This window comes from Elgaria multicarinata, chromosome 12, assembly GCF_023053635.1.
Source record: "Elgaria multicarinata webbii isolate HBS135686 ecotype San Diego chromosome 12, rElgMul1.1.pri, whole genome shotgun sequence".
In the NCBI taxonomy this organism is placed as follows: Eukaryota; Metazoa; Chordata; class Lepidosauria; order Squamata; family Anguidae; genus Elgaria; species Elgaria multicarinata.
This window is the reverse complement of record NC_086182.1, coordinates 35,733,259-35,747,936: the sequence shown is the minus strand read 5'-3', so window position 1 is coordinate 35,747,936 and position 14,678 is coordinate 35,733,259. Positions and strand designations below refer to the sequence as shown.

General features: G+C 44.5%; 1 protein-coding gene across 6 annotated transcripts in view; it reads left to right on the top strand.

Annotated features, from left to right (window-relative positions):
* The window catches only part of CADM1 (cell adhesion molecule 1), a 193,069-nt gene that overhangs the window by 173,014 nt on the left and 5,377 nt on the right, over positions 1-14,678 (top strand). For 2 of the 6 annotated variants that reach the window (XM_063139180.1, XM_063139178.1), the window contains one exon: positions 3,671-3,724. The exons of the other annotated variants lie outside the window; for them this stretch is intronic. In XM_063139180.1, the coding sequence (XP_062995250.1) occupies positions 3,671-3,724 (54 nt within the window). The remainder of the gene's footprint in view (positions 1-3,670; positions 3,725-14,678) is intronic. 6 annotated transcript variants of the gene reach the window in all.

Here is a 14,678-nt window from a genome sequence, read left to right as displayed (position 1 = left end):
GAGTTGTAGTCTCAGTTTGCAACCTAGGACTTGCTTGTCCTTGGTGCACAGACATTGTAATAATCTGATACTGTACAGTTTTTAGAAATCATTTGGAGAAGTAAATATCTGAACACTTTGTCTTAAACATTTTATTCATCATACTAAAATAAAACATCCCGTGATCTGTTTTTTCTTCATTTTTTTCAATTTTTTGGGAAACAAAACAAAAAAGGCTTCGGGGAAAAAACCAGTTTTTTTTCCAGATTTTTTCCGGTTTTTTCCCAGGCCTTCACATCTCTAGAAGAGATATATGCCAAAGTCTCCTTGCAGACTGAGGTGTACATGGGTTCCCCTCACAAGTAGATGTACACATGAACACTTTCCACTTTATACTCAAGGAATCCTACTGTGACTTAATCCACAATCCATGACCTTGGGAACAGAGGGGTTGCAAGAACACGTGGAGCTCTGCTATAGCAGCGGCTTCCCCGGTCACATCAGTGGAGAGGCCAGCTTAGTGCGCCTATTCCTACCGGCTCTTGCGCTTGAGCATGAAGCCTGTACATCCGGCCTTTCCATTGGTGCGGTGGAGCATGCAAGCCTATGAAGCTACCTCCTAGGCCTTAGCTAGACCTAAGGTTTATCCCGGGATCATCCCTGTGTATCTAAATGACACACAGGGGATCCCGGGAGCAGGCAGGGATGACCCCGGGATGACCCCAGGATAAAACTTAGGTCTAGCTAAGGCCTTAGACCAGTGGTTCCCAAACTTTTTCAGGTAACCGCCCCTTTGGTTTCACAAACTCATGCCCAGTGCCCCCTACCCTACCCTATAAAATCATTATTCAGAATAGCAGTTTTCAACGACCCACTAAGGATGATAATAACAATAAAATTCAAAACAGTAACAATTAATTGACTATTTATTCAAAATCCGAAGCACCTGCCGCAGGCTTGCCAAGGGAGGGAGGGAAAAGAGAGTGAACGCCTCTGTTTTGCAGCCGGCGTGGCGGGGCACACCAAGCAGGATATGTCTCTTCATTAGCGTTCTGGTGCTTCTTAAACTCTTCTTAAACGATATTAATACATGTGTGCATTCTTCCCCTATATGGTTTGGGACCAAACTACTTTCTCCCATAAAAATGTCCCTGGGTTTTAAGACCATCTGGAGAGGCGCTTCTCGGAAAAGACCACCTCGCGTGCCCCCCTGCCGCCCCTTTGCCTCTTAGCGCCCCCTATGCAATCCCACCGGCCCCAAGGGGGCAATACCGCCTACTTTGGGAACCACTGCTAGACCGTCCTGTTTAGCCCATTGTTGACTGTCCTGGCTGGCAGTGGCTCTCCAAGGTCTCCAGCAGAGAGAGAGGGGTGGGTGGGGAGAGAGCACTTTCCCAGCATTATTATCTGAAATCCTTTAAATTGCGGATGCCCGTAAACAAACTCAGGACATTCTGCATGAAAAATATGCCCGTATCAAAGTGTAAAGGAGCTCTTGGCTTGCTGAGAGTGTGTGCACAATTTGTTTGCAGCTAAGCCAGTTGACACAATTGACCGTGGCCCCTTCACCCCAAAATATGCCTGTGTGTGTTTGTCTCAGCGTCACGGAAGCTGCTTTCCCAGCTGGTCATTCAGTTGTGCCTGGTTTAGATTGGCATTTAGCCTTCAATTTTAACTGAGTGACTCAGCAGCTACAGCCTAAATGTCTTGCAAAGTTACCAGCTCAAACCCACACAAGAACCAGTGTGCAATTTTACATCTTAAAAATTAACTTTTTGACCTGTGCATGTCATGTGGCACGCAGGGTGGATGGGGGTGGGGCTAAATATTCTTTAGGGACAAACTAGACATTGCATATAGTTTAGAAGGATAGTGAGGGTAAAATGACTGGAGGATATTACTTTCCAGTCATTTTCCTGCTCAAAACATCCCCTCCTAAGTGTTTTTCCTCACACAAAGGGAAAAGTTACTGGGACCCATATAGGGTGACCATATGAAAAGGAGGACAGGGCTTCTGTATCTTTTAAGAGTTGTATTGAAAAGGGAATTTCAGCAGGTGTCATTTGTATATATTTATTTTATTTATTTATTTAAGGATTTTTATGCCGCCATTCAGCCAAAAAAGGCTCTCATGGCGGCTTACAAAAGTATTTCTTGACAGTCCCTGCCCACAGGCTTACAATCTAAAAGACATGACACAAAAGGAAAGGGGATTGGGAGGGAGGAGGAGGAGGGGGAAAAGGAAAGCAAACTCAGGCACTACAATCTTAGTTGGAAAGTTCAGCAGTTACAGGTGACAGCAGGAGGAAGGGGGCTCTGAGCTGGAGCTGGACCCAGGCACGGTGGAGAGGTGCCTGGCTGCTGCTTCCTCCCTCACTGGTGGCCTCTGCAGAGACAGTTGGTAAATATATGTGGAGAACCTGGTGAATTTCCTCTACATCACACCAGTTAAAGCTGCAGGTGCCCTGCCCTCTTTCAAATCTAGTCACTCTAGTATAGCTCCTGCACGTTAACTGTTGTGATGAAGAGGGAATTTCATCAGGTTCTCCATATATACAAAGGACACCTGCTGAAATCCCCTTTTCTATGCAACTGTTAAAGATACAGGAGCCTTGTCCTCCTTTTCATATGGTCACCCTAGACCCATATCTCTGACACCATGAGTAAGAAAGTGATTTGGAGGTTGCTGCTTGGAGGATACAAACAGCAGAGAAAGGAGTTAAACAGCCTGTCCCAACATTTCTTCTGCGCTTCTCTACACGGTGGCCTTCCTGTATAAAATAGCATGCCTTCCGGAGAAAAAGTAGTGGAACTTAATGTGACAGCCATTTTGTGCCTCAGTTATACAGGCTTCCATCACCTCCGGATCTTCTGTATCTCTTTGTAGCCTGTGGCTACAATACCACGAGGAATTGCATCCCCACAAACTATTAAAAAAAAAAAATAGGGAAGTGATAGCTGTGAAAACAAAGCAAAGTTGTATCTATTTATTTATTTTGCTCACGAAGTATCCTGAAGGGGCTTCTTTCCTCCCTCCCTGCATTATCAGCTTTGAGGTGACTTGGCCAAAGACAGACCTATGTTCCCTATTCGATTGGTTTCCCCTAAAAAAAACACCACACACACCTGCAAATTGCAATCTCCCCCACACTGTTGCTGTAGTTTTGAAAAGTGCAGTCCAAGATAGCTCTACTTTGACAACAGGCTGTCTTAGCCGGCTTTGCTTCAAGATTTAAATCTACACCGAAACCTGGAAAACAATTTTACAACTTAAGCGTATGTAAAAATCGAACTAGAGTTGTTAGTGAAAGTGATGCATTGCCCTATCTTGGCAATTTTAACAATCAATGTATGCGGGAGGGGGGATTTATTTTTATTATTTTTTGCATGCAGTTATGAATGAGTGATTTTGAATGTTCACCTTCATGTTTCGTGTGTTTTCAATGGTGCAGACCTAGAAATCTTTCTGACAGTTTATTGGTTGGTTTACAAGAGGCAAAAAACCCAAAATATACTAAGTGATTGGAGAGCCTCGTTTGCAAGCTAATCTGAGCGAAAGCTTTTGTCAGATGGAAAGAGATTGACTCTTTTCTTTTTCTTTTCCTGAGAAATTCATCCTCTGTTCTTAAGTGTTTTGTTTTCTCATCCCTTGAGGAACGCAAAGAAAAATGAGTTTGTTTTTACTTGTAAGGCTTTACTCAGTTGCCAAATTCCGCCGAAGAGCTGGACTATGGGGACCTCTCAGGTAAGGGCTAGTCTTTAGGTTAAGCCAATGTGGTTGTTTGGTCTGTGGGTTTTTCTCTCCACCTTGTTTGCATCCCGGCTGCTTTTTTCAAACCTTGTGCAACTGCTATGTGGCAGCATCACAGCTGATCAGAGCCAGAGGCCCACAGTTCAGAATGGCTGCTCCTTTCCCCGTCCCTGCTGTTGCCGGACTTCCCCTCGTCCCGTCATTGATAGCAGCATGCATTTACCAACACGTATAGCAGCACTCAGGAGTTTGGGGCGGTGGAAGGGGAAGAGAAGGCTCTCTGAGTTACATCTTGCAGGTTGTCTAGAAGCTGCAGTGAGCTCAGTTGCTGGAAATATATATATATATATTTTGCATCCTAATTAGCAAACGGTTCAGTTGAAATTTTGTTACATTTGTAAAACACTTAAGGATGCCAGGTTTGTGGGGGAGAAGGGGGTGCCTCAGATGCAGCTTAGCACTGAGTTTGGGTTGCTGGTAAATTGGTGTGACAAGGCTCTGCCAGCCGGGAGAGGAGAGGGCAATTATATCAATGCACGTCAGCCTGTAAATTAATTATACACCAGCCTTATTTATTTTTTCACGGCAGATTGAACATTTGCCAGGGGTGGGGGGAATGCAGGTCTTCCCATTTTATCATGTACATCATGTTCCATCCTGGCCTTTTCCCCCACTGAATGTACCTGGGGTTGTCCTTTATACATTCACAACAGCCCTGTGAGGTTGGCTGGTGCTTTGCCGGGGCTCTACCAAGTGAACTCCCTGACTTGGGGGTTTCAACCCAAATCCAACACCCTCTCCACTATCCCACAGTGGTTCAGACTTTATTTCCTACTGGGAATTTGACTAAACTAGATTAAGAATCAACCCTTTTTCTGACTAAAAAACGTAGGCTCTGGGCATTGTGGACTCCCCCTTCCCCCCCCTTTTGGTAATATGCTGTTTTCTGCAGAACGGAACTGCTACTGTTCGTATAGCCCAACTCTTATACTGAATAAAATGTGTGTGTTTTTTCCATTTCAGCACAAGGGATTGGTACTAAGGTGGAAGTCATGCTATTGAGTGGAGGGAAGGTGGGGAGTTCCTGCTATTTAAAATATAATAATCCGCCAATATATACAGCATAAAATCCAAGCCAAGATGAATCTGTTCGGGCTGTACAGCTCAGGTCACATACAGAAAGGATCTCCTCTCCATTATATGACACCAGGTTGCAAATCTGAATTTTATTGGCTTGATGGTTTTCTCATGACATGTATTCATGGTCCATCAAAGCAATTCATAAGTCTCCTAACCTGATTTCTTCTTCCCCTCCCCCCCCCCGCTCCTTTATTTGCACCGCAAGCAATGGGAAGTTGTGGGTCATTAGCAATTTCGGTTCCCTATTATAAGTCCGTTCCAGTTTTAACCTCTCTTCTGCAACACTGAGCTGCTCAAACGGTTAGGCAGGCAGTTGCGTAAAAGACAACCTGGCAGGAACATGTGAATTCGCAGGTGAAATGGATGGACGTTGCACAAAAGCCTCCCCATCTTCCTGGCAGAATCCCCATTCATTTAAACAGGGGTGGGTGGGTGTGGATTGTCACTGCTTTCTACGGTTACCCTTTTAGGAACGCCATCATTATTTCGGTTTGGGTGTAGAGGTAAAGAGGAAGGCATTAAATCCCTCTCCTGTGCCTCCTTCCCTGCCCACATTTATCTGGGTAACATGACAAAGGCAGTCATGTGTGCACAAATGAAACAATCTCTTTGCATTTATTCACCATGCTTCAGCTGGGTGTATCCCATTGTTAAGATTTTGCTCCAGCTACACATGTTGTAGATCACAACACAATCAAAAGAGACCCGTGTACCTCTTCCGTGTAGTTTGATTAACTAATCAAAAACTGATTAGCACCTTTGTTCATGGGGGATGCTGATTAATCAATTACTATTGATTGTAAGCGTGGCTTTGTTCTCTGGCAAAGAGATGTCTGGAGAAGCGTCCAATAAAAATTGAGCACCTGTCACAGTGATTAAATTTATTAAAACAAAATACATTATTTTTTATGAAGCTATCCTGAGATGGGTCACTGAAGGGGAACATATTGATTGAGGAAGGATGAACTCCTTGAATTTCGTTCGCTTAAATTAGAGACCAAATTCAATTATAATGCAAGACAAACAGGTTAACACCAGCTTTAAATAGCCCATCAATAAATTAGAATAGGTGCAGTACACTTAATGCTAAACTGGAGTAATGAATAATATTATCTGTTCCTGGTGCTTGGTCTCAATTTCAATCTTCCTGGGATGTTACGGATATAAACACTGCCTGCATTTCACCCTTAGAACCCATGTGACCCTTCAAATAACTGTTCCTGATGCAATTGATCAAATTCATGTGCCCAGTCCTAGATGGCATTGGAAGCTCTTCCGCGCCAGCCGTATTTCAGAGCCCTCTGTGGCGTGCTCCAATAAGCCCGTCTCCATGGGAATGGTCTAAGATTTAATGAGGTCTGTATTTCCATAGCCGTTAGTGCTGGGCAAACCAAATGAGCTCCTTGTAGCCCTTCCTTTTGTGGGGATATTGATTAAATCCCAGCTCTGGTCTTAAACCGGGACCATTGCCGTGCGTCGGCCTTTCCTTTCAAAGAGACTTGCGCGGAGCTCCCTCCTGGCAACCCCTCGTGCGGAGCTGTTGGAAGACAGAATGCCCAAAGCTCTCAACCAGCTCTGACATCTTAAAGAACCGGAGACAATAAGGGCGAGTAATAAGACCAACTGCATTGGATTTATGAAGCTCTTTGATTTTGTGTCCATATATTGAGATTTCTCAAGGGCTGACAAGCGTGTTTCATCCAGCGGTGTTTTGACATCCGCTGTGCTCATGCAGAAGGCAAATTGTGTTGATCTACTTGCAAATTAGCCAGAGGCAGCTTTGTTACGTAGCCCTCTGTGCCAGGCTGGATAATTAAATGTTGTGCCTGTGAGATTTTTAAAAACATCTTTTAAGAGGTGGGACTTTTGGTGTGTGCGGGAGGTGGGGTGTCCTCAGGATGAATTTCCAGTGGGCAAAGTGAGCTTTGCGAAGGAGCCACAAGGGTTGCCAAGAAAAACAGGTCAGACTTTGGCCAGGGCATCCATCCTCCTGGTTTGTGACTACAAGCTGAACCCGTTTCTAGTATTGTTAGGAATAGCTCATGGCAAAAAATGGAATCGCTGTCGCACGGGAATGAGATCCCTGCACCAAGGGTTGAGCTCCACGCCTGCTCTTACAAGTTTGAAAATAAAATACTGTCTCTGTTGTGATGCCTCAAGATATTTCAAACGGCAACGTAAACCAAAGCATTTATAGATGCACATGGGTGCATGCGTGTGTGGCAGAATCATCATAGTTTTAAAAATTCATTTCCCCTTAGAAATAGAGAAGCTGTTAAAACTTCTGTAGGAGAGAGCCTTAAATCTAAATGTGCCAAAATTAACAGCCATGCTGAGCCCGCACAGAAGAAATCCATCAGACCATTGCTTTTATAGCACAAATGTGCAGGGGAGAGCAAGTTCCGTCCTGTCAGCGTACCGTGCGCCCCCCTTCTCCAAATAGAGTGTTTTAATACCTTGTCTACATAACTTAGCAACAACAAAAAAAGTTAACCGAGGAGGAAACAAGACCCCGTGGAGCAAATGTGTTAAATCATTGCAATAAAGCAACCTATGTCTGGCGCTCCTTAACTACTTTGCTCGTATTGTGCCCCAGGTATTAAAAACATAAACTCTCGCAGATCGAGCACCGTGCTGCCAGAGCCACAAGGAAGGAGCAGAGTGGAACGCTCTCCTGGCTCCTGAGCTTGACGGGCGCCTCGTGCCTGTCCCCCCATCCCTCTAGGGCCATGGAGGCCTGGCCCAAGAGGACATTTGCAAGAGACCTTTATCGCCCCTGCCCAAAGAGCAGTGCTGGATTGCACGGCTTCTGCTGCAAAGGGAACAAGCACACAGAAGTGTCCTGCGGTGCAGTCCTGGCCCTTTCCTACCCAAACCAGCCCCATCCTGCCCCCAAGAGAAGTACAGAAGAGACTATTGTGCCCTGGTGTGGCTGCTTCTGGTCCGTTTCTGAGAACGGCAGTCTTAGGTCATGAGCGCCTCGGGATTTTAAAGGCCGCCTGTGCAGGGAGGAAAGCTAGGACACACTTTTTGCAATGGAAAACAGGGAATTATCTCAGCCACATTCGCTATTCTATACAATATACTTTCCATGATGGTTACTCCATCCTTGTTCCCAAGGAAGAAAGGAGTGTAAGGTTGTTTTCTGCTGTAGGTCTTTAAGCTATGGAGATTTTAATTACCCATTCACCCCAAATCCCCAATCACCTACTTTTAAACAACATAACATAATCTTATTTGGGTCACGGCCATCCCAATAGGATTGCGCCCTTAACAACTTTGATTTCTTAAAGTTGACACATATTCTGTTGGGATGCCTGCATTATTCGTAGTATACATTCTTAACTTTAAAATAGTTGATTCTCATAAGCGTCAAGTGCCTCTTTTGTTGTACATGTTCATTTCTAGAATTTTACCTGCTAAATATTAGGAACTGAACGTGAGACCACGTAAAATAGAAAGGGTGAACTCCGGAAACAGATGGCTCTCCTTTCCCAAAGCCGAAGGGCGTAAGTCAAATCTTAGGTCAGATACCTCAGATGCCACAAACATGTCAAATCAAGATTTTATAAGTTTATGGTGACTTGCTCCGTCTCCTTGTGTAGCTGTTTAAGTGTAGTTTTGTGTCTGAATATTTTTATTAATTAAAAAGAAAATGTTTGAAGTGCAGTTAATCCCTCCCCCCCCCCCCCCATTTTGTGGGGTCTGGAAGCCCTAACATTATTTCAGTCCCCATTTCAGTCTTGCATTGGACAAAATGACAGCTCTGACAGAAAATGAATTCACTCACCGCATTTGTTTACTTTAAAACATTTATATACCATCCTTCAACATACTAGATTTTGGGATGGTGTACAACAGAGTGGTGTACTGTATAAAGTCAATACACTAAAATTCAGAAACAAGGCTAAAAGCAGCAGGTAAGATAGGATTTAAGCATTTAAGACAGGAGATTGAAAACTTTATTGCAGTGTGTTAAACTCAAGAAATTGTTTGCCCCTGATCCTCTATGCAACCAAGAGAAATAAAATGCCCAATCTCTGGAGACGGTTGCCACTTCTGCCGTTGTGAGCAGCGGCATGGTCTCAGACAGCACTGCGCTCAGTCTAGTACCACCCTATAGCAGCCACCCCAAACTTCTAGATGTTTTGGACTACAACTCCCAGCATTCCTGACAACTGGTGATGTTTGTTTGGGCTGATAGGAATTGAAGTCCAGAAGGTCTGGAGGGACCAGGTTGGGGGAGCTACCGCTACTGCTGCTGGTACTGGGACATCTTGTAGTCCTGTTCAGTGCTGAAACCACAGGAGAAGACAACGGTATGGGGGCTTCATGAAATCCACAATCCCCCATCGGTTCAGCCAGATCATATGTGTGCCCCCACCCAGCACCATCTTAAAAGGTGAGGGGGCTAGGGTCTCTGCACCCCCTTGTAATTTGGGCACGGGCACTACCCTACCAAACAGGTTTGGAACCCAGTGGGCCTTCCCGGCGCCTTTTCCACGTCTTCTCCTTTGGGCACCTTTCGGAAGGCTCCTTGAAGGAAATGCCAGCATGCTCCAACGTATATTAACATCTTAATGGAAAAGCTGTGCATGTATATACGTTTACTGCTCTGTCTGACAAGAGGGAATTAAATGTCAGAAGGATTTGTAGCATCTATAATTGAATTGGTGCTGAGAAAAGCAAATCTTAAGGAAGAATAACACATTAGGATTAGCAAATAATGTGGCATTTTGTCAGAGCCTGCCATCCAGCCTGTCCTCCTTCAGTACTGTACCAGTGACTTTTTTCTTCTCTACTAAAGAGACGTTAACTGGGGCAACAGTTTTCAGCTGACACCTATTTTTAAGGTCAAACATTTGTTTCAAAAGGAAATAGCGGTGCTTTTGCCCTCGCCCCCTTTTCTGGCATGGTTCTCCTGGAGCAGCAAAGGAAGTTTGACTGCCATCAGTCAGTGGGTAGTTAATGACTGTCCCGTATGTACCATGCACCTGGCACTTCCAGGGCTGAGCTTGTGCCTGCCATAACCTCCGGTGTAAGCCCCGCATGCAGCATTTCTGCAGCCTGGGGGCATCCGCTGCCCAAAGAAAAGCCTGCAATGCATCCATTTTGTGCTTCTTTGCACATGTCATCAAGAGCATTTCTGTGCGGTGGCTGGACAGCTAGGTGTGCAGATTGCAGCTTTTAAATTGCCAGTTCAATAAGCAGATAAATCTCTCTTTCAGTTGGGAATACATTTTTCTGGCACTTGGAAGACTTCAAAGGAAAAGTGTTACATAAAGAAGTGAAAGTGCCTGATCTAATATCTTGTGACACTTTGAAATAAAAAAAAATTGATTTGCTTCCAGAAGCATCTAAAAATAGAACAGCTCATTCCAGTTTTGCACCCTAGCCAGAGACCACCAGCTGGTTCCACAGTGATTATATATATATATATATATATATATATATATATATATATATATATACACACACACACACATACACACATACACACACACACACACACACACACATATCACTGTTCTGAAATCACTGAGGTATGAAAAGTCAGATCTCACCTTTGCATTTTCCATTTTAAAACCGCAACAAAAATCTAAATTGCAGGCATAAAATACCTCTGAGGCTTTTTCGTACCCCCTAAAAATGGATAACCAACCAAATTGTCCTTCGAAACTGCAGAGATGTAGGAGTCGAAGAAGAGATGCCGGTTGGTGCTGTTCCCAGGACGTGAGGCCTCTTCTCCAACTTCCGGGCCCTGGTTTCCAAATGGGCTGGAATCATGTTTGTGGAGGACGGGGGCTGGGGAGGGCTGTTAAGTGAGCAGATGCTTGGGCAGGTTCTGCTTGCAAAAGAAAATCTCCACTTGGCCCAGTAAGCTACAGAACCAGGGTGCCGCTCTAGTATTATTTCCAGAAAGGGTCTGGATGTCAAGCAAATGTACTTTCTTTGCTTAAAATAATTCTATTCTTCCGTTCTTCAATGTGAGGCACTTCGTGCATCCCACAACAGATCTAAAAACAATTAAAATATTTAAAAAATATGCAAATACCACAGCAGGTAACCCGGAAATAACGTGAGCCAGAAAAACACAATTCACATATCCAGTGGGCCATGGATCTGTCAGAACAAAAAGGTCACTTTTGCCTTTCATGGACTACTTAAAAAATTGCAATGCAAGAGGTTGACCTGCAATCTATGATTATTATAATTAACTAATTAAAGGGGTGGGGGGATAGAAACCAGAAGCCAAGCGTGCATCGAATGGCAATGCCAGCCTGTACACGATTTAAGTGGCGAGTTCAGGTGTGCTCCCTTTGTCTGCATGGCTCCTGTTTTGAGAATGCAGGCAAAAGCGTATGAGATGTGGATTGTACCCATGTGCGTGTTGGAAAGAGGCCCCCTTGAACATGCCTCTTACATGTTCAGTGAAATAGAGAGAGGTCAGGATTCCTTCTGTGTCCTGGACCCCTTGATCAACTCTTCAAGGATCTCTTGCCTCCTCAAGAGTCCCCCCTTCCTCCCCCCCCTTCTCAGTAATGATGGGTTTAGGCTGCAGATATGGGGTAACTGTCACACCAGACATTTTAGGTTTAATACAACAGCTTATTAATACATTAAAACAACCACATTTCAATGAAAGTTATTTAGTCAATACGCTTTAAAAGAAAAGAAAACTTTCAAAAACGCATGTCTTTTATCCTAGCTGCATTTAGGCTTTTCCAGCTGCTTCTTCCTCGTGCACTCATTTTTTCCCTGCTCACTCTGTCACTGGCCAGCTGTCTCCTCTCTCTTTATACCCCAAAACAGAAAGTACTGTTTCAGCCTGAAGAAATGAAACTTAACTGGAGAAAAGAAATTTAACTGGAAAAATGAAACTACTCCTATCACGGATAACCCCCCCTCCCACCGCCCTCAACAGAAAACCCCAGGCCTCTAAGGCCTGGCTTTAATATCTTGCTTCTGTAGGCCTCAAACCTTCACAAGAGGAAAGGTGCTCTAAAGCAGCGGTCTTCAACTGGTGGGCCGTGACCCAAAAGTGGATCAAGATGGATTGCGGCAAAGCTGTAGCTGCCATGTTGGGCAATTGTGAAAGTGGGTCCCATGTTGCAGTTTGGGAGTCTGAGGTAGGTCTCAGGTCTGGACCAGTGAAAGACCACTGCTCTCAAGTAGCAAAGGAGGGGGATCAAGGGTCAGAGGTATTTCCCCCCCCCCCCCAGTTGGAGTGACTCCATGCCGGAGTGAGCGTTCAAGCTGAATGTTCCCATGAGTTGCCATTTAAGTTGATTAATATTCACAGCCTTTCTGTAAAACAGCTCTGCCGTGTGTTTGCTTGCAGACTTGTAGCTCTCCTCATTTGATGATCTCAATAGAAACATGAGCCTATGATCCTTTAAGGCAGGAGGGCGCTCTTGACTGGCTGTGCAGGTGCGTTGCTCATTGGTTTGCAAGCGCCGAGCATCCGCTACACGCTGTCGTTAATTTTTAATTAACATGAATACTCGAAGATGGGATACTTAGCCATGCACAAAATAAAATAAACTCCGAGCGTGCACTCTGCAAAGCTGCTGTTTTCATAGAAATAATTAAGAAAAATGTGAGTGCAGATCCCAGCGGAAGAAATCACAGTTAATAAACTCGCCTGGCCAAAAGTGTACGGTAAACGGTACGCAGGCTTCTTTGGGAACCCACTGCTGTTGACTTAATTGCAAATTGAGCAGCAGCCATGAGAGACCTTGGTAGGCTAGAGCCATTGACTCAATATTTCCATTCGTATGTTGTGGGCTAAATGCTCAACTGGAGGCGTAAATCAGTTAAATCCCAGCAAGTATCACTCTAGCTGTGCTGGGTGTAAAGCAGTTGAAGTTCTGCTGTCCTGTGGTTTCTGTGGACCACCGCCTTAGCAGAAAAGAATGCTGTCTCTTCAGACACACTACACAAAGAACTACTACCCACGCCAGCATCATTAAAGATCATCCTTAAAAAGCTCTTAAGAATTGTTCTGAGCAAGGATTCAGTATGTTCTAGACATGGGAGGAACCACAGGAGGAAATGCCATCTCAAGAGATTCCAGAAAGAAACCAAGAACTTCCTGGTTGACCAGTCAGGGGCGTGGACTTTGGTCTCTGAACTCCTTCCTCTACTCCTCTTGCACCATAGTCCACCTCTCCACTGTGGATTTTGGTGAGCATCTTGAAAATGTATGAGGAGGGTGGGGCAGGCAAAACTTCCAGATTTTACCAGAATGTAGCAGCATCTTCAAACATGCATAAACTGAAACCATTGCTTCGTACCCTGTCATCACACAACAGCAATGGCATCCAGTGCTCTCCCGATGGAGCGAAACCAATGACCTGAGACCTGCCACCACATAGAAGGATCGTGACATTGGCGATGGGATTGTCAGTCAGCCAAACAACCTGATAAAGCCAATTATTGCAAGAAGCAGTTTTGTATTCCTAATTTAAATGATCACACCATATCTTTATATGAACCAAATGTTTCGCTCCACACTCCCTAAACCAGGATTATGGAAGGACAGCTTTTCTGAGGTCTTTTGGGCCATTTGTGATCCTTCATGGAGAAGCTTCCTTTTACCGCCTTCTTTCCAAGGCAGATTTCAGTTGCTGCTTCCATAATGCATTTTGTCCTCTGCATAAACGCTGCCTTGATGAAGCACGAGATATTTTGGAGCTTCTCCACCCCTAATTGCAAATTTATTAGGAGATGCCTTCTGCAACATCTCACAGAGTAGCACCCCTTCCCCATGATCTGCCTTTTGAGCATCTCCGTGGAGTACTGTAAACCTCGTGAAATGAATTACGCATAGATAATGCAGGAGTTGTCCCAGTAACATATTCATTTAGCTGTGGGGGGAATCCAAGATGCTGAGCTTAAATGCATCAGGTACACAACCCAAGAGGATCATTTTCCTGCTACAAATGGAGCAACGGTTTTTTGCATGGGCTGCGTCAGCCATGCTTGGTGGATTGAGCATCCTCAGTTGACCTTGTGGAGGCCGCTTGGGTTGCCCAGGAGCAGTGCTGGGCGGATTGCCGCTGCTGACCTCAGCCGATTTCTCTGTGCCCTAATATGAACCTGGATTTTTCTCCTTCTTTTTAAAAGAGGAGTTTGTGAGGGTGGTGGCAGGGATCCCTCTGAAGGACTCTTCTCTTAATTGAAACTGTTTTTAATTAAACTGCATTTTACAGCAGTCTCAGTCACGAGTTATTTACTTACATCCTTTGGTGCTTAATCTTGGAACAGAATTGGAAATATCAATAGACGGCATAAATCCTGAGGCCCTGCTGAAGGCGTTGTATCAGGTCTTGCCTCCAAAAAGCACCATTACCTTTAGCTGTCACGGACCTGTACACTTGATCGATAAACTTCAAATATTATTAGAGGCGGAGGCTTCAGAGATTGGCTCTGTTCTTTGGAGAGAGACTGAGATAAATCTTTCTTTAAAAAATTGACTGGAATTTGCACACTCGCTCTTCCTAGTGAAACACATTTCTCTCCGGAGCCTGGGCAGCTGCAGGGGGGGGTGGGGGGTGGGACAGATTTATTGGCCACATGCTTCTTGTAGTGAAAGATTTAAATGGTAAATCCTTCACATATGACTTCACAAATCATGTAAAGTTAAAAGAATTTTACCGTTTCTGTTGCTGCTGTGCTTAAATTGTAAGGGATGGCCAGTAAATCATTTTAATGGAGGTGTCACGGTTGAACTCAATAAAAAAAGGGGGGACAGCGACAATGGTTTAGCTTCCATTCCAAAATGTTAATGTATTAATCAACGAGA